Source organism: Bufo bufo, chromosome 3 (assembly GCF_905171765.1).
Source record: "Bufo bufo chromosome 3, aBufBuf1.1, whole genome shotgun sequence".
NCBI lineage: Eukaryota > Metazoa > Chordata > Amphibia > Anura > Bufonidae > Bufo > Bufo bufo.
Genome location: NC_053391.1, coordinates 137,188,284 through 137,209,382, shown reverse-complemented (window position 1 = coordinate 137,209,382; position 21,099 = coordinate 137,188,284). Strand labels below are relative to the sequence as shown.

Genomic DNA, 21,099 nt, shown 5'->3' with positions numbered 1-21,099 from the left:
TGCCCCCTCTCTATTCATCCTCCACCCAGATGTGATAGCCATCAGCCGCCTCACCAGGCCAGACAGGGATAAGGACTAATGTGAGTAACGAAAACAGTACAGTGCTGCAGAATATGTAAGTGCTATACAAATAAATTGGTGTTCCCTGTGCTGGAGTAGGGATGCGCCTAATTCATTAACAGGCAGATGGTCACACAAATCAGAGGATAGGTCATCAGTTACAAAGAGTCAGATAACCCCTTTAGGATCAGCGATTTTCAGTTTTTTCATTTTCATTTTTTACTCCCAGCCTTCCCAAAGTCATAACTTTTTTATTTTTCCATTCACATGGCCATACAGGGAGTGCAGAATTATTAGGCAAATGAGTATTTTGACCACATCATCCTCTTTATGCATGTTGTCTTACTCCAAGCTGTATAGGCTCTAAAGCCTACTACCAATTAAGCATATTAGGTGATGTGCATCTCTGTAATGAGAAGGGGTGTGGTCTAATGACATCAACACCCTATATTAGGTGTGCATAATTATTAGGCAACTTCCTTTCCTTTGGCAAAATGGGTCAAAAGAAGGACTTGACAGGCTCAGAAAAGTCAAAAATAGTGAGATATCTTGCAGAGGGATGCAGCACTCTTAAAATTGCAAAGCTTCTGAAGCGTGATCATCGAACAATTTCAGAGCTGCAACATCACTGGAGTGCCCAAAAGCACAAGGTGTGCAATACTCAGAGACATGGCCAAGGTAAGAAAGGCTGAAAGACGACCACCACTGAACAAGACACACAAGCTGAAACGTCAAGACTGGGCCAAGAAATATCTCAAGACTGATTTTTCTAAGGTTTTATGGACTGATGAAATGAGAGTGAGTCTTGATGGGCCAGATGGATGGGCCCGTGGCTGGATTGGTAAAGGGCAGAGAGCTCCAGTCCGACTCAGACGCCAGCAAGGTGGAGGTGGAGTACTGGTTTGGGCTGGTATCATCAAAGATGAGCTTGTGGGGCCTTTTCGGGTTGAGGATGGAGTCAAGCTCAACTCCCAGTCCTACTGCCAGTTTCTGGAAGACACCTTCTTCAAGCAGTGGTACAGGAAGAAGTCTGCATCCTTCAAGAAAAACATGATTTTCATGCAGGACAATGCTCCATCACACGCGTCCAAGTACTCCACAGCGTGGCTGGCAAGAAAGGGTATAAAAGAAGAAAATCTAATGACATGGCCTCCTTGTTCACCTGATCTGAACCCCATTGAGAACCTGTGGTCCATCATCAAATCTGAGATTTACAAGGAGGGAAAACAGTACACCTCTCTGAACAGTGTCTGGGAGGCTGTGGTTGCTGCTGCACGCAATGTTGATGGTGAACAGATCAAAACACTGACAGAATCCATGGATGGCAGGCTTTTGAGTGTCCTTGCAAAGAAAGGTGGCTATATTGGTCACTGATTTGTTTTTGTTTTGTTTTTGAATGTCAGAAATGTATATTTGTGAATGTTGAGATGTTATATTGGTTTCACTGGTAAAAATAAATAATTGAAATGGGTATATATTTGTTTTTTGTGAGGTTGCCTAATAATTATGCACAGTAAGAGTCACCTGCACACACAGATATCCCCCTAAAATAGCTAAAACTAAAAACAAACTAAAAACTACTTCCAAAAATATTCAGCTTTGATATTAATGAGTTTTTTGAGTTCATTGAGAACATGGTTGTTGTTCAATAATAAAATTAATCCTCAAAAATACAACTTGCCTAATAATTCTGCACTCCCTGTATAAGGGTTTGTTTTTTTGCGGGACAAGTTGTACTTTCTATAGGCACCATTTACGGTTGCATACCATGTAGTGGGAAGCAGGAAATTTTTTTCAAATGGAGTGGAATTATAAAAAAAACAAAAACACAATTCCGACACAGTTTTACGGGTTTTGTTTTTACAGTGTTTCCTATGCGGTAAAACTGACCTGTTATTTCCATTCTCTGGGTCAGTATGATTACGATACCACATATGTGTAGTTTTCCTTGCGTTTTAATACTGAAAAAAATATAAACTTTGGAAAAAGCTATTTTTTTTTTCTTTGCATCGCCATATTGTTACTCCCATAGCTTTTTTTATTTTATTTTCATGTGCATGGAGCTGTGTGGGGGCTCATTTTTTGCAGGGCAATCTATACTTTTCATTGATACTATTTTGGGGTGTGTTTAACTTTTTGAACACTTTTTATAAACATTTTTGTGGGAGATGAAGTGACAAAAAACTGCAAATTGGCCATTTAGACTTTTTTCCATTTCACTTTTTGGCCTATGGGATAAATATTTTTATATTGTAATAGTACAGGCGTTTTCACATGCGGTGAAGACTTTGATGTTTATTTTTTAAATAGTTTTTTTTTTTTACTTTTGGGAGCCGGCGACTCTTCATAACTTGAATGGATCCACCGCCAGCTCAGGGACTTATTAAGACCGGTGTCTAAAATGCTGGTCTTAATAGATGTGCCCCTATGTTCTTAAGGAGACCTGCCGCAGGCAGGCTTTCCATAGGAACTAGTATGCGGCAGCCTCGTTTCACTCAGGAATACAGAGGCTATCACACACTCCGGCTTCCCCAATCCTCACTAGGGGAAGCCAGTGCACGGCTGGGAGCGTGCACTCCCATATTTTTATCCTGGCATCTGAGAGGTTAAATTTATGCAATCGATGTTATTGTTGATCACATTCATTAGTTCCGGGTGCCTGCTATTTAAAACACCAGGCACCCAGCAGCTATGGTGCCCGCTGCAGTCACTAGCGGGGGAGCCATTTTTAAATACCCGACCGCCAATGTAAATTTACACGAGGCGGTAGGGAAGGGGTTAAAGGGGTTGTCTCATCATGGACAATGGGGGCATATCGCTAGGATTTGCCACCATTGTCTTATAGGTGCGGGTCCCACCACTGGGACCGGCACCTATATTAACCACCTCAGCCCCCAGTGCTTAAACACCCTGAAAGACCAGGCCACTTTCTACACTTCTGACCTACACTACTTTCACCGTTTATTGCTCGGTCATGCAACTTACCACCCAAATGAATTTTACCTCCTTTTCTTCTCACTAATAGAGCTTTCATTTGGTGGTATTTCATTGCTGCTGACATTTTTACTTTTTTTGTTATTAATCGAAATTTAACGATTTTTTTGCAAAAAAATGACATTTTTCACTTTCAGTTGTAAAATTTTTCAAAAAAAAAACGAGATCCATATATAAATTTTGCTCTAAATTTATTGTTCTACATGTCTTTGATAAAAAAAAATGTTTGGGTAAAAAAAAAAAATGGTTTGGGTAAAAGTTATAGCGTTTACAAACTATGGTACAAAAATGTGAATTTCCGCTTTTTGAAGCAGCTCTGACTTTCTGAGCACCTGTCATGTTTCCTGAGGTTCTACAATGGCCAGACAGTACAAACACCCCACAAATTACCCCATTTTGGAAAGAAGACACCCCTAAGGTATTCGCTGATGGGCATAGTGAGTTCATAGAACTTTTTATTTTTTGTCACAAGTTAGCGGAAAATGATGATTTTTTTTTTCTTACAAAGTCTCATATTCCACTAACTTGTGACAAAAAATAAAAACTTCCATGAACTCACTATGCCCATCAGCGAATATCTTGGGGTGTCTTCTTTCCAAAATGGGTCACTTGTGGGGTAGTTATACTGCCCTGGCATTCTAGGGGCCCAAATGTGTGGTAAGGAGTTTGAAATCAAATTCTGTAAAAAATGACCAGTGAAATCCGAAAGGTGCTCTTTGGAATATGGGCCCCTTTGCCCACCTAGGCTGCAAAAAAGTGTCACACATGTGGTATCTCCGTATTCAGGAGAAGTTGGGGAATGTGTTTTGGGGTGTCATTTTACATATACCCATGCTGGGTGAGATAAATATCTTGGTCAAATGCCAACTTTGTATAAAAAAAATGGGAAAAGTTGTCTTTTGCCAAGATATTTCTCTCACCCAGCATGAGTATATGTAAAATGACACCCCAAAACACATTCCCCAACTTCTCCTGAATACGGAGATACCACATGTGTGGCACTTTTTTGCAGCCTAGGTGGGCAAAGGGGCCCACATTCCAAAGAGCACCTTTCGGATTTCACTGGTCATTTTTTACAGAATTTGATTTCAAACTCCTTACCACACATTTGGGCCCCTAGAATGCCAGGGCAGTATAACTACCCCACAAGTGACCCCATTTTGGAAAGAAGACACCCCAAGGTATTCGCTGATGGGCATAGTGAGTTCATGGAAGTTTTTATTTTTTGTCACAAGTTAGTGGAATATGAGACTTTGTAAGAAAAAAAAAAAAAAATCATCATTTTCCGCTAACTTGTGACAAAAAAAAAAAAAATTCTAGGAACTCGCCATGCCCCTCATGGAATACCTTGGGGTGTCTTCTTTCCAAAATGGGGTCACTTGTGGGGTAGTTATACTGCCCTGGCATTCTAGGGGCCCAAATGTGTGGTAAGGAGTTTGAAATCAAATTCTGTTAAAAATGACCAGTGAAATCCGAAAGGTGCTCTTTGGAATATGGGCCCCTTTGCCCACCTAGGCTGCAAAAAAGTGCCACACATGTGGTATCTCCGTATTCAGGAGAAGTTGGGGAATGTGTTTTGGGTGTCATTTTACATATACCCATGCTGGGTGAGATAAATATCTTGTCCAAATGCCAACTTTGTATAAAAAAATGGGAAAAGTTGTCTTTTGCCAAGATATTTCTCTTACCCAGCATGGGTATATGTAAAATGACACCCCAAAACACATTCCCCCACTTCTCCTGAATACGGAGATACCACACATTTGGGCCCCTAGAATGCCAGGGCAGTATAACTACCCCACAAGTGACATCATTTTGGAAAGAAGACACCCCAAGGTATTTGCTGATGGGCATAGTGAGTTCATGGAAGTTTTTATTTTTTGTCACAAGTTAGTGGAATATGAGACTTTGTAAGGGAAAAAAATAAAAAAATAAAAATCATCATTTTCCGCTAACTTGTGACAAAAAATATAAAATTCTAGGAACTCGCCATACCCCTCACGGAATACCTTAGGGTGTCTTCTTTCCAAAATGGGGTCACTTGTGGGGTAGTTATACTGCCCTGGCATTTTCCAGGGGCCATAATGTGTGGTAAGTAGGTAAATGACCTGTGAAATCCTAAAGGTGCTCTTTGGAATGTGGGCCCCTTTGCCCACCTAGGCTGCAAAAAAGTGTCACACATGTGGTATCGCCGTATTCAGGAGAAGATGGGCAATGTGTTTTGGGGTGTCTTTTTACATATACCCATGCTGGGTGAAAGAAATATCTCGGCAAACGACAACTTTTCCCATTTTTTTATACAAAGTTGGCATTTGACCAAGATATTTATCTCACCCAGCATAGGTATATGTAAAATGACACCCCAAAACACATTGCCCAACTTCTCCTGAATACGGAGATACCACATGTGTGACACTTTTTTGCAGCCTAGATGCGCAAAGGGGCCCACATTCATTTTATGAGGGCATTTTAAGATATTTGGATCCCAGACTTCTTCTCACGCTTTAGGGCCCCTAGAATGCCAGGGCAGTATAAATACCCCACATGTGACCCCATTTTGGAAAGAAGACACCCCAAGGTATTCAATGAGGGGCATGGCGAGTTCATAGAAATATTTTTTTTTGCCACAAGTTAGCAGAAATTGATTTTTTTTTTTTTTTCTCACAAAGTCTCCCTTTCCGCTAACTTGGGACAAAAATTTCAATCTTTCATGGGGTCACATGTGGGGTATTTATACTGCCCTGGCATTCTAGGGGCCCTAAAGCGTGAGAAGAAGTCTGGAATATAAATGTCTAAAACATTTTACGCATTTGGATTCCGTGAGGGGTATGGTGAGTTCATGTGAGATTTTATTTTTTGACACAAGTTAGTGGAATATGAGACTTTGTAAGAAAAAAATATATAATTTCCGCTAACTTGGGCCAAAAAAAATTTCTGAATGGAGCCTTACAGGGGGGTGATCAATGACAGGGGGGTGATCAATGACAGGGGGGTGATCAGAGAGTCTATATGGGGTGATCACCCCCCTGTCATTGATCACCCCCCTGTAAGGCTCCATTCAGATGTCCGTATGTGTTTTGCGGATCCAATCCATCTATCCGTGGATCCGTAAAAATCATACGGACATCTGAATGCAGCCTGACAGGGGGGTGATCAATGACAGGGGGGGTGATCAATGACAGGGGGGGTGATCAATGACAGGGGGGTGATCAGAGAGTCTATATGGGGTGATCACCCCCCTGTCATTGATCACCCCCCTGTAAGGCTCCATTCAGATGTCCGTATGTGTTTTGCGGATCCGATCCATCTATCCGTGGATCCGTAAAAATCATACGGACATCTGAATGCAGCCTGACAGGGGGGTGATCAATGACAGGGGGGGGTGATCAATGACAGGGGGGGTGATCAATGACAGGGGGGTGATCAGGGAGTCTATATGGGGTGATCACCCCCCCTGGAAGGCTCCAGGGAGACGCCTGTATGTGTTTTGCGGATCCGATCCATCTATCAGTGGATCCGTAAAAATCATGCGGACATCTGAATGGAGCTTTACAGGGGTGTGATCAATGACAGGGGGGTAATCAATGACAGGGGGGTGATGAGGGAGTCTATATGGGGTGATCACCACAGTCATTGATCACGCCCCTGTAAGGCTCCATTCAGACGTCCGTATGCGTTTTGCGGATCCGATCCATCTATCAGTGGATCCGTAAAAAATCATGCGGACGTCTGAATGGAGCTTTACAGGGGTGTGATCAATGACAGGGGGGTAATCAATGACAGGGGGGTGATGAGGGAGTCTATATGGGGTGATCACCACAGTCATTGATCACGCCCCTGTAAGGCTCCATTCAGACGTCCATATGCGTTTTGCGGATCCGATCCATCTATCAGTGGATCCGTAAAAATCATGCGGACGTCTGAATGGAGCTTTACAGGGGTGTGATCAATGACAGGGGGGTAATCAATGACAGGGGGGTGATGAGGGAGTCTATATGGGGTGATCACCACAGTCATTGATCACGCCCCTGTAAGGCTCCATTCAGACGTCCGTATGCGTTTTGCGGATCCGATCCATCTATCAGTGGATCCGTAAAAATCATGCGGACATCTGAATGGAGCTTTACAGGGGGGTGATCAATGACAGGGGGCTGATCAGGGAGTCTATATGGGGTGATCACCTCCGTCATTGATCACTCCCCTGTAAGGCTCCATTCAGACGTCCGTATGTGTTTTGCGGATCCGATCCATCTATCAGTGGATCCGTAAAAATCATACGGACATCTGAATGCAGCCTTACAGGGGGGTGATCAATGACAGGGGGGTGATCAGGGAGTCTATATGGGGTGATCACCTCCGTCATTGATCACTCCCCTGTAAGGCTCCATTCAGACGTCCGTATGTGTTTTGCGGATCCGATCCATCTATCAGTGGATCCGTAAAATTCATACGGACCTCTGAATGGAGCCATACAGGGGGTTATCAATGACAGGGGGGTGATCAATGACAGGGGGGGTGATCAGGGGTGATCAAGGGTGAATAAGGGGTTAATAAGTGACAGGGGGGGGTGTAGTGTAGTGGTGCTTGGTGCAACATATTACTGAGCTGCCTGTGTCCTCTGGTGGTCGATCCAAACAGTTATCATAACAGCGTCTAATATACCTGTTAGGGGTTAAAAAAATCACATCTCCAGCCTGCTAGCGAACGATCGCCGCTGGCAGGCTGGAGATCCACTCGCTTACCTTCCGATCCTGTGAACGCGCGCGCCTGTGTTCACAGGAAATCTCGCGTCTCGTGAGAGGACGCGCCGGCGCGTCCAGGAGGAATGAATCAACCACCTCCAGGACGCGTCTGTGCGTACAGCGGTCCGGAGGTGGTTAAGAACGGAGCTTGCACGGTGCGCTCCCATTCACTTCTATGGGGAGCTGGCTTGGTGGTGGTCGGACCAGAGTCCTTCAGCCACCACCTTGTGGGGTTCCATTCTCGATGTAGGTGCGGGTCCCAGCGGTGGGACACACACCTATAAGACAATGGTGGCATATCCTAGCGATATGCCCCCATTGTCCATGATGAGACAACCCCTTTAAGCTGTAGCTAAATTAGTGCACATTTTACTGCTATGACAAGCAGAGAACATGCCAGTTACCAGGCAGATTAATATTTTTCTCTACTTGTCAGACAAGCTGTGGATGCCACTATGGCTGGTGCATAGTGGCATCCATGGTGACAAGCTGAGAAGTAAAGAATCATTGCACAGCATGCTCACCAGCAGGGACTTTTATGCCACTGCAGAGTAAAGGCTCATTCACACAGTCAGTGTTCGGTCAGTGATTTTGAGCCAAAACCAGGTGCGGCTCTAAACACAGAACAGGTGCAGATCTTTCCCTTTGGCCACTTGCAGACGAGCGTGTCCGGATTAGGTCCGGATGCGTTGCGTCTGCGATCAGGGAAAATTGTGCGAGTGCGTACGCAATTTCAGTCAGTTTTGACTGCGATTGCATTGCTCAGTTTTTTCCGCGCGAGTGCAATGCGTTTTGCACGCGCGTGAGAAAAAACTGATTGTGGTACCCAGACCCGAACCCGGACTTCTTCACTGAAGTTCGGGTTTGGGTTAGGTGTTCTGTAGATTTTGTTATTTTCCCTTATAACATGGTTATAAGGGAAAATAATAGCATGGGATTATAGATCATAACCACTCTACATACAGCAACATCCTTCTTTACCAACAGCCCTCAATCCAGACATAAATAAATAAGACACATGGACTCTATATGGTGGAAGATTTTGGCCATGACCAGCTTTATTAAAGAACAGCTTAAACCAAATAAACATTAAAACCATGTACCAATATAACTTAATAACCAAATCATGGTCCAGCCATAAGTTCGGACCATCTAGCTTAATACCACAGATTAGACCAGCCATAAGCTCGGCCTAAATACCATAATAAAACTCGTCCGCTCACCATTTCAGTGAGCGACTTTACCCCTCCTTCTAATAAAGCAGTCGTGACAATACATTGAAATGGAAGGGCGGGCGGGTGCAGCTCCACACTTGCGGCTTGGCTGACAGCTAAAACACCGTCAGCCACCACAATATATACACAAACAATCCTCCTCCCCACAATTCAGCACCCAATGCCTCAACTGTTGCTGGACATCAACAATTAATCTGCCCAGCAACTATCCAATCCCAGACCCTTGACCTTCACCCAGCAACAAAGGCTAAGTTTAGCCACCCTGACCACCAATTGTGGCGGGAAAATTCCTGCCAAAATCCTCACATAATGACCTGTGATAAACCTCTGCTCCCTGATCCTCTGCTCCAGCTCCCTACAATCTCCTGGTCCCCTCCTAGAGGGATAGGGTCAAGTGCGAAACTGCAGCCAATGACTGGTCAATCCCCAAGTGGCACGTCACTGATGGATCACATACCACTTGGAAACACCTGTGATGCCAGTTATCTGTCTGGAAGTTTACAGGACACTGACCAGAATACCACAGAACAGAGCCAGGGACCCAGGGAGTGGGAATGGCATGGAGAAGATGACTGGTTTTTTTTTCAACAGGTACCGCTGACTGGGCTTGATTTTTAGCTGGAAAACACCTTTAAGGACATTTTACACAGTACAAACATTTAGTCCACATCATCAGCCCATGTAAAATATCATAATACTTCTAACATCCAGATCTTCTCATTTTGGCAGGATGACACTAGCGAGCTCATCTCTGCTAGGTACTCATGCGTCACTGCTCAAAAATAACTGTTTATAAGACCCTGCATTATCCTGAAGTAAAAAATCTACAGTTACCTGTGATTATATTGCTGATAATATTTGTTACCAAACATCTAGACTGTAGAATAGAGGAACTGGCATGATAAGGGTTGACCAATTCCAAAGCAGTTCCTAAAACTATATATTCTTATCTCTTTTTAAAGAAGTGTAGTAAAAAGGAAATAAAAAAAACAAACCTCAAGTTAATATGTAATACACCCAAAATGGTTGTGTAAGTTTGAGAGATGTTTTTTACAGTTGAACAAATTTTGCATAGCATTTTACATCCCCAACCCCTTTTGAATTTAAATTTATGACTTTCATATTACAATAATGGTGAAGGCAGTCAGATTATTTTGCGGAGACCCTTAGTGCTCCTCAAATACCTTTGCTAGGTTAAGTTTGTTCCTTATTTACAAAGACATCGGTTTTATAAAACCTGAAGATATTTTTCAATAAAAGAGAACAAGAGAAAAACTAAATTACAGTGACAAATATAGTCAGCAATGACTAGCAGAAGATATCACCAGTTCATCAATACTGAAGTACTGGTATGATATTATAGACCTAGAGTTGTCATTAAAAAAATCTGATTACTAACATACAGACATGTGTTGAACTGAGGCATTTAGTGTCCACCAGAAGAACTTATTTTAGGGGCCCGCCTTCCATCTGTACACTAACTGCTTGCTCAGTACTCGTTTTGAAATATCATTAAAATAACTTGAGCGGTTCTTTATGCACCTGTAGTGCCGCATGCCTTCTACATTGCTCAGATATTTATGATAAAAAAAAAAGATTTTATTCAATCGAACAAAAAAAGGAGCGGTTATCAGTTTTACAAAAATTTGCAAAGTGTAGATTGAAGATTAGAAACCTACTAAAGGTCCCTTTACATGGCTCGATGGAGCAGACGATTGTCGGAAGGAAGTGCTCCTCTCCGACAACCGCTTGCTCGACCTCTGTATTGACATGCAGCGATATCCTCCACAGTATGGGGAGAGGTGATCACTAATGTCATCGCTTGTCCCCAGAGTCATTGTTTGTGGGCAGCTGAGGCTGTTTAGACGGCACAATCTGCTGCTGGCAATCAATGATTTAGGTGTCCGCACCAACAATCCCATTACCTAATGAACGAGCATTTTGCTACATCTTTACACCGGCAGATTATCGCTAATGTACGAACACTAGTTTGCAATAATCTGCCCGAACATTGGAAGTGTAAAGGAGCCTTTACACACTATGGGGCAAATGTATTAATGTCCACTTAGACCATGTCATAAAATAAACCAGAATTTGGCAGATTTCTGCTGAATAACGTCACATCAAGTTTTAGATCTAAAAAACAATTAATTGCATCCAGCTTGCCTGTTTGGGCTTTTTTTCCCTACAAGTGGTCATGGCTTGGTATAAAAAAAGGCATATCTTAGGATGGAATATGTCGTAAACCAGAACCAAAATTATGGCGCAAAGTAAGTCAACCAACAGTTTGTGTAAAAGTTACACAAAAGTGTCTGCACAACAGTTATCATAGTGGTTGAGCAAGCTGTCACGGCCTATGGTGTGCGCTGTGACACTGTTGCTACACTTGCGGTTGCCTGCGGCAACGTGTTGCTGTGTGTGCATGGTTGCCATGCATGCTGTTGCCGGTGGTAACATGTGGATTTCTATGCTTGTGTGTGCACTTCCCCTTTAAGTGGCTTCCTTCTTTTGTCTGGGTGCTGGAAGGGTTAACTCCCTTCCTAGTGTTTTGGTTAACACTGGGTTTATGTGTTTGTGGGTGTGGCTGCTTGGGCTATTTAGTCTCTGCTGGATGCCTGAAGCTCAGGGGTACTCCAGCCATGGTGTATGCTGGAGCTATCCTCCTGGTCTTCATATTCCATCTGTCCAGTGAGGGCCACCCTTGTGGTCATACTGTCACGGCGGGGAGTGGGGGAAACCCCCCACCGTGCGGTATCAAAGGGATAACGGGTAGCTGCTAGGCCAGGACGCCAGGATCAGGTCACCTCCTAATGCCTCCCTAATTCTGACCCTGACTCCTAACCGTATGAGCCAACCCAGATGTTAGATGTTCTTATGGTGTCTCACGTTTATTGCAGCTATGGGTGTCCTGGGTTCCTGTGTGGTTGTGGTGTGTGCTGTGTCCTTTTAATGTTGGTGTGGACACCAGCACTTGTGCACGGGTTCCAGTCAGTGTGTCTGTGGCAGGTAAGTGTATTACTGGTTTCACTTACCTGCCATCTCCTTATAGCTGTATGTGTTCCCCCCTCCTTGCAGCTTGGCCGGTGGAGACTCCTGTTCGTCCGTGTTGTGGAGGAATAGGTCGTCTTACCCTGCTCCTAGTCCAGGGATTTCCTGAGGGTTAGTAGGGCCCCGAGGTTCCAGAGTATGAACCCACCTACCATCTGGGTTGGCTCATACGGTTAGGAGTCAGGGTCAGAATTAGGGACGCATTAGGAGGTGACCTGCTCCCTGATCCCGGCGTCCTGGTCTAGCAGCTACCCGTTATCCCTTTGATACCGCACGGTGGGGGGTTTCCCCCACTCCCCGCCGTGACACAAGCATGCTCGGCCGAATACCTGCTCGGCTTGAGCATTGCTATGCTCCGCACATGGCCGAGTACCGCATGTGCTCAAACGCCATGCTCGAGTCTCCTCCCCGCATGTTTCGCGGCTGCTAAGCAGCCAATAAACATGCAGGTAAGTACTACCATGTTGGCTACTGGCATTACAGTAATTGGCTGGCCGGAACACGTCATCGGGTGCTATATAGCACCCGATGACGTGGGTTCGGCTCATTGTGAGTCAGGGAGAGCTGCGCTTAGGAAGGGACAGATAGTGTAGGGAGTGTGAACGCAATATATTCGATAGAAAAACGTTTCAAAGACCCAAAAGTCATTTTAAGCACTGTGTGTGGTGGCAGGCTGGCAGCAATATAATTTAGCCAGCAAAATTTTTTTTTCGATACTTTACAATACTTTTTCGATAGAGGGTGTCTGCAGTGACTTGTGACAACTGTGGCTGCAATGCCTTCTGTGTGTCAGGGGCCAGATATTGGGAAAAATATTACTGACAACAAATATATTTTTGCCATAATTTATCCACACTTTGCCTATAAACGGTGTCTGCAGTCAATTGTCACATCTGCTATGCAATAGCGTGTGTGTCAGGGCCAGATATTGGGAAAAATATTATCGAAAACAATTATATTTTTTCCATAATTTATCCACACTTTGCCTATAAACGGTCCCTTATAACATATAACATTTAATATGAAGAAGGCGAGCATTAAAGGGACAGGGAAAGTGGCCGTGATGCTGATGGAGCACGCAGAGGCCGTGGCCCTGGGCGTGGTGAAGAACTGTGTCTGCTGCCAGAGCACAAGAAAAACAATCATCCAAGATACCTAGCTTCATGTCCCAGTTTGCAGGGCGGCGCAGGACACCACTCTTGAAGTCAGCGCAGTGCGATCAGGTGGTCGGTTGGATTGCAGCAGATAGTGCTTCCAGTTGGTTAAGCACCACCCTGTCTTCCACCAAGTCCAGTCTCAGTAGCCAGGCGTCTGGTCCACACAATACTCACCCTGATTCTCATTCCTTCCACCATTTACAGTCTGGCCAAACAAGTGATCCCACACTCGGATATTCTGAGGACCTCTTTGCATCGCCATTAATTGAATTGGCCCTCTCGCCAAGCACGCTTGAAGAGGAACCTGAGATCTTGTGCCCCGGTTCTCAACCTCTTGAGCATCCAGAGTCACAAGAACATGACGCTGGGAAACGGCAATTAGTGTTTAATGAGGTGGATGATGATGAGACACAGTTGCCAATAACTCAACCGAAATTACTGTCTCAAGAGGTTGAGGAAGAGGATAACACACAGTTGTCAATCACTGAGGTTGTGGTTAGGTCAACAAATCGGGGATGATCAAAGTAATGAAGTGGAAGAGGAGGTGCTGGACGACGAGGTCACTGACCCAACCTAGGAAGGTGGCAACAAGCCAAGCGAGGAGAGCGGTAATGAGGGGGAGGGATCTGCAGCACTGCAACAGGCTGGAAGAGGCAGTGGGGTGGCAAAAGTTAGAAGGTGGGCACCACCGAACAGGCCCGCAACTGTTCCACAGAGCACCCCCTTGCGTAAATCTCCCTTGCCAGGGTAGGTGTTCGGCAGTATGGTGCTTTTTTGAGGAAAGTGCGGACGACAAAAGAATAGTAGTTTGCATCCTGTGCCACACTAAAATGAGCCAGGGCGTGAACACTAGCAACCTCACCACCACCAGCATGATCCGCCACATGTCATCAAAGCACCCTAAAAGGTGGGCCGAACGCCTGGGTCCACAATCTGTGTCTGCGGGTCACACCACTGCCTCCTCTTCCCCTGTGTTACGTGCTGGCTAATCCCCTGTCCAAGACGCAGGCCCGGATGCCTCCCGCCCTGCACCTGGACCTTTGCAAGCACCATCAGCGACCACATCCACTTCCCTGTCCCAGTGCAGCGTCCAAATGTCATTACCCCAGGCATTTCAACGCAAGCGCAAATACCCAGCCACCCACCCACAGGCTATAGCACTAAATGCGCAGCTTTCCAAATTACTGGCCCTGGAAATGTTGCCATTTAGGCTTGTGGACACTGAGGCCTTCCGCAGCCTGATGTCGGTGGCCATACCTCGTTACACAGTCCCCAGCCGGCACTGTTTTTCAAGGTGTGCCGTGCCAGCCTTACACCAACATGTGTCCCTAAACATCACACATGCCCTGACCAATGCAGTTACTGGGAAGGTCCACTTAACCACGGACACATGAACAAGTGTTTTCGGCCAGGGACGCTACATTTCCCTGACGGCACACTGGGTGAATGCTGTGGAGGCCGGGAGCAACTCGTACCCTGGGAAGGCACAGGTGCTACCGACGCCAAGGATTGCGGGCCCCAATTCCATCAGGGTTTCCGCCACCACCTACATTAGTGGCTCCAATCCCCACTTTTCCTCCTCCGCCTCCTCCTCTACTTCCACCACCGAAGTATCCACGTGCAGCACCAGTCAGTCATCAGTCGGTAGCTGGAAGCAGTGTAGCACTGCAGTGGGGAAGCAGCAACAGGCCGTGCTGAAGCTGATCTGCCTAGGTGACAAACGGCACACTGCCGCAGAGCTGTGGCAGGAGATAAGAGACCAGACTGAGCTGTGGCTCTCGCCACTGAACCTAGAACCAGGCATGGTTGTGCTGATATGGCCGTAACTTGGTGACGGCTTTGGAGCCTGGGCAACTATAGACACATCCCATGCCCTGCCCATGTATTAAACCTTGTGGTTCAGCGGTTTCTAAAATATACCCCAATTTGCCTGAGCTACTGGTGAAGGTGCGCCGCGTGTTTGCACATTTCCCGCAAGTTACCACCACAACTTCAGCCGGTCTGTCAACGCAGCAGAAGCGCTTGAATTTGCCAGCTCACCGGCTGTTGTCGATGTGAGCACGTGCTGGACTCCAAGCTTCCACATGTTGGCCAGGCTTTGTGAGCAGTAGAGGGCAGTTGTGGAATAACCAGCTGCAGACATGATCGTCGCCTTTCCAGTCAAGCTTCCGCTATTCAAAGCGAGGAGTGGGCATAGATGTCTGACCTCTGTGAGGTTTATAAGCAACTTTGAGGAATCAACACAGATGGTGAGCGGCGATAACGCTATTATCAGGGTCACCATCCCACTTCTGTGTCTTCTCAAACGCTCGCTGCTCACAATTAAGGACGACGCTGTGCATGTGGAAGAGGTGGAAATGGGGGAAGACATTACACAGGTTGAATGATAGCCAGACCACCCTCAGTTCGTCTTCTCACGCGAAATTGGAGCTGAAGAGGAGGAGCAGGAGACTGTTGCCTAACTACAGAGGGTAGTACCCATGGAAGTTTATTCCATCTGTTCTGCGTGGGTGGGGCAGAAGAGAGGGAGAGGATGAGGAGATTGGGAGTGATTACTCACTGATGACGACCGTAAGTCTCATGTTGGTACTCTGGCACACATGGCTGACTTCATGTTAGGCTGCCTTTCAGCACCCGCGCGTTATACGCATTTTAAACAACACTGATTACTGGTTGTTCACCCTTCTCGACCCCCACTACAAAGAAAACTTCTCATCTCTCCTTCCTCTGGTGGAGAGCCTGGGACAGTTTCATGACACCCCGCCAGCACCCTCACCCGGATGTGCGGCCTACTGCCACAAGGAGAGAAAAATTTTGGAAGATGGTGAAGGAGTACATAGCAGACCATCCTCAATGATGCTTCAATGCCTTTCAACTACTGCGTGTCCAAGCTGAACACATGGCACGAACTTGCGCTCTACGCTTAGGAGGTGCTGGCATGCCCTGCCGCCAGCGTTTTGTCTGAGCGTGTATTTAGTGCTGCTGGTGGCATTATAACATAAGCGTATCCACCTGTCAACTGAAAATGCTGAACAAGGCCTGGATTGACCATGACTTCTCGACTCCACCAGAGGAATGCTGATGAACATAAAGGCACTTTACATGTGTTGTTTTTAATGTAGTTAATAGACTGTATTCCCATATACCCCTTCCACGACAAACAAGGGTATATGGTTGAATCTTCCTTTTCTCATCCTCCTCCCTCTCTTCCGTCATATCAACATTCATTGCTTATTCGTCACATATAATGCCCTCGCATATATGTCCTTCGAATATAATTTTTTAGAGGGTCCGCTCACCAGTAGGCCCTCACATATAATTTTTTAGAGGGTCCGCTCACCAGCAGGCCCTTACATCTAATTTTTTTACAGGGTCCGCTCACCAGCGCATATAATTTTTTAGAGGGTCTGCTCACCAGCAGGCCCTCACATATAATTTTTGAGGGTCCTTACATCCTCCCCATGCTGTTACAGAACCATTTCGGTGTTAGCAACAATTTGACATTTTCTTATGAACCAGGCACCCTCCCCTCTTCAGAGCAGGGGGTACCTGGTTTAATGCTCGGGTTCTCCCATTGACTTCTATTATACTCAGGTGCTCGGTCGAGCACCCGAATATCACGATGTGTTCGGCCCGAGCACTACGGTGCTCAATCAACACTAGTTATCATATTACTTGAGACACTGTGATAAAGTTGGTGCATCTTTAGACTTCGGTCTACATTTTAAACAGGATTAATACATTTCTTTTGAAAGCTGGGATAAAAGAGAACTGGCTTAGTTGCCCATAGCAGCCAATCATAGACTTTACAATTTTGAGAGCTCCTATGGAAAATGAAAGGTGGAATCTGATTGGTTGCTATGGGTACTAAGCCAGTTCTACTTTGCACCAGTCTTGATAAATCTCCCTAATAGTTTGTTGTAGGACCAAAAGGGATCCAAAGCTTGAACTTAGTCTTGGAGATGATTTGATTCCAAGATACTATCTGTACTGACCAGGGGGCAGTACAGAGATCTCTCCCATCAGCTATTTATCCCCAGGACTGTGACTGACGAGGGGACATCCTCTGCGTCTGCAGGAAAGAAGGTTTGTTCACAAACATAGATGATTCTTTTTATGGTAAGAGCAGTGAGACTATGGAACTCTCTACCTGAGGAGGTGGTGATGGTGAGTTCACTAAAAGAGTTCAAGAGGGGCCTGGATGAATTTCTGGAGTGTAATATTATTACATGTTATAGTCACTAGAGAGGGGTCTTTGATCTAGGGAGTTATTCCGATTGCCCGATTGGGGTCGGGAAGGAATTTTTTCCCCCCTAAAGTCGGGAAAAATGGCTTCTACCTCACAGGGTTTTTCTTGCCTTCCTCTGGATCAACATGCAGGATAAAAGCGCTGCTTCAACCGTGGTATTTCACTACGTTGGGCCGTCTCTTCTTTAACTTTTAGCAGATTTGAGCATCGACCTTAGTGGGAACCAAAACTGAGGAATCACATCGATAGATACCTTTTGTCTCCTTCAGTGTGAACTGCACTCAAGTTGAAGCAGCGCGGTTTTCTATATTATATACATTGGTTATTTGTGAAGGGTACCCACCTCACAAGAAAAACTGCAGTGCAAAAGGACAATACTGACAATACAGGATGAAGCAGCTGTACTTCCGGGTGCAAGAAGTGGCAGCCAATCAGAAGTGCCACTGACACGTCCAGTGCGCTGACATCAGTCATTTGACACCGGACGTGTCACATGACCAGGAAGGACGGCCTATTTAAACAGGCAACCTGCTGGCCACAGGTTGCCTGTGAGTAATGTCTTCTTGGATTCATTACTAGAGTTTTCTCATCTTATCCTGATTTTCGGACCCTGCTTGGACCTTGACCTCTGATTCTTGGCTGGCGATTTGGCACGTCCTCCTGGTTCTGGCTTGGTATTGCTTCTGATTTGCTCTTCTGGTTTTGACCCTTGCATCTTGGTTTTGACCCTTTCACACGAGCGAGTTTTCAAGCATCAGTTCCTCGTTGCGTGAAAAAAACGCAACATGTTCTATATTCTGCGTTTTTCACGCAGCCCTGGCCCCAAAGAAGTGAATGGGGCTTCAGTGAAAAACGCATTGCATCCGGAAGCAAGTGCAGATACAATGCGTTTTTCACTGATGGTTGCTAGGAGATGTTGTTTGCAAACCTTCAGTTTTTTATCAAGCGCGTGAAAAACACATCAAAATGCATTGCACTGAACAACTTAACGCAATCGCAGTAAAAACTGGATGAACTTGCTTGCAAAACGGTGTGAGATTTCCCTGAACGCATCCGGCCCTAATCTGTCACGCTCATGTGAAAGAGGCCTTACTGGTTCTGATATGTTTTTTATTGGTCTCTCTTGGTTTGACCTAACTAGTTGGTTCCACTGTGGCTGTTGATCTGTCACTAGGTTCTTTCTTCCTTATAGGCCCCACACTTATCTAAGAAGGGACTGTCGACCAGTTGTAGGCTGCTGCCTAGGGCGGATTGTGCAAGGTTATAGGTTCACTGCTCCCTACCGTGACAGTCACAGAAGGGAAAATGTTCATAACTACTTAATAACTGATCGCATGACCAAAGGGGTGTCACAGACAATGGGACACTTTATTGTACATGTAATGAAATTTCTCTGTCATTTGACCTACATTTATTTCAGTTGTCATAAAGCACATACACCTTGCTGAAATGTCTATATGTCTTCATATCTTCTATATGACATTGCCCAAAAAGACACTCCCTTTAAAGGGAACCTGTCACCATGAAAATGCAGTGTAATCTGCCAGCAGCATGGTATAAAGCAGGAGGAACCGAGCAGAATGATATATAGTTTTGTTGAATTAGAGTCAGTATAACTTGTATTTCATTGATGTAGATTCCTCCTCCTTTTGGGCTCTGAAGTGAGGCAGACCTAACCGTCATTGACGTCTTACTCTGTATGAACAGTCATAGAGGGAAGCCTGTCAATCACTAATAGGACCACCTCCTTGACTTCAAAGCTCAGAAGCAGGAATTTGAATGCTATATACTGTATATAAACAAGTTATACTGAATCTTTTCCTATAAAACTATATATCAATCTTCTCAGCTCCTCCTGCTCTATAACATGCTGCCTGCAGCTCAGACAACATCTTCAATGTGACAGGTTCCCTTTACATGTGTGTGAATATAAGGAAACCATTATGAATAAGAGAAGAGACTGGCATAGTGAAAATAAACTTTATTATATTAAAATGTATTTGCGTTTGTAAACAATGAACTCGTTGCAACACCGATCGATGGGTGTCGAGTAAAGTCTCCGAACAATTCATGGGAGTTATTACCCCAAACATTTAAACAATTTTACTTATTTTCTGCTTCAAACATGCAAAATAAATAACTTTAACACAGAAAGCATCAAAATGCTGGTCACGAGTACACCAAGATGGCTCCGATATCAGGAGAGGAGCATAACGACAAGGAAGATGGAATAAGATGCTCTCCGAGTGGCTATGTATACAAACTCTGCCTTCAAACCAACACAGTCATTCTCTGCTCAGAGCAGATAGGATTTTTTTTGTAAACAAGTTAAAAACAAAACAAAAACAAAAAAACAATAATTAAAATAAGGCAAAGGAACATTCAGTGTTTCCAACATGCACACAACATAACATAACAAAGCTATTTTCCTTGAAAATGGATAAGTGCTATCAAGTCTCTCTGAGGTCTCTAGTTTGGCGTTTGTTCTTTCCTGTATGGGGATGAGCAGTTATAGCAGAAATAATACTTTCTGCACAAATTTTCCAAGACGTAGCATAAAAGTTAAGGAGAAAACGCAGTGCAAACATTCCTTGCTGTCCTAAGACATGGTCGCTTATCAAGTGCACAAGTGATGGGCCCAGGGAACCAGTTACGTATGGTACATAGCACAGGAAAGCTTGCAAAATCCAGGCTTTTGGTTCCCCTTTGTAGTTCTTAGTGTTATCAGTTACAGTCTGTTTCCTGTTCTTACAATGAATTTAGACGCTATCCATGTACATTCATAGTGATCTCTTGCTGTCACAGACACCAAGAAACCTCTCACAAGCAGTTTAACGATAAATACTATTTACGAGTGGCAATGCTGACCAATACCAGACAGGGCCAGCAGATGGGACACTGACAGATAAAAGCATCCATATCATGAAGTGGTATTATTGCTGTATGACAGCTTGGACAGGCCAGGCCAAATTTACAAGTTCTTTCCAGAAGACCCCAGCTTTTTAAACAATTTTCTCCCTTTTGAGAAGAAGCTTTTTTTTTTCTTAGTGGAGGCGATCCCTTGATGCAGATCTACTTGTTCTGAAATCTCCTTAAGTTCGACTGGTTGCTTATTGGGTTTGTTGGGAATTAAGCTTGGCTGGTCAATGGCCGAATTAAGACTAAACTACAAACAAAACAAAAAAGAAGTAAAAACATAATTAATATATAGAAAATTGTGCAGAGGTATTAAATAACCAATGCGGTTACTATATGTATCTACAGAAAGTTACTTGAGCTAGCTTCACACTAGCGCTAAAATGATCCTGCAGGATGTTCCAGCAGAGGAACAGCCTGCCCAGTTCATTGCATCTGGTATTGCCGAAAGGGGCCGGAGCACCGCCAGGCCCCATTAACTATGATGGGACCCGGTGGGGATCAGGCCCGTTCCTGAGTGGTGAGATTCGGCCGGAGAAGTACCACTGCAAGCTGAGTTTTTTGTCCAGCTGAATCGTGGCACTGATGCCGGAAACAGGCCTGATCTCTGCTGGGTACCATTATAATCAATGGGCTCTGGCAGGGAAAGGCAGTATCTGGCAATGCCAAATACAATGAACTCCAGCAGGATGTCAACC

General features: G+C 44.9%; 1 protein-coding gene across 1 annotated transcript in view; it reads right to left on the bottom strand.

Annotated features, from left to right (window-relative positions):
- Positions 1–19,605: 19,605 nt before the first annotated feature.
- Positions 19,606–21,099, bottom strand: part of TSPOAP1 (TSPO associated protein 1) — a 112,404-nt gene continuing 110,910 nt past the window's right edge. Inside the window, exon 27 of the mRNA XM_040422146.1 lies at positions 19,606–20,646. Within this exon, the coding sequence (XP_040278080.1) occupies positions 20,457–20,646 (190 nt within the window). The 3' untranslated portion in view covers positions 19,606–20,456. The remainder of the gene's footprint in view (positions 20,647–21,099) is intronic.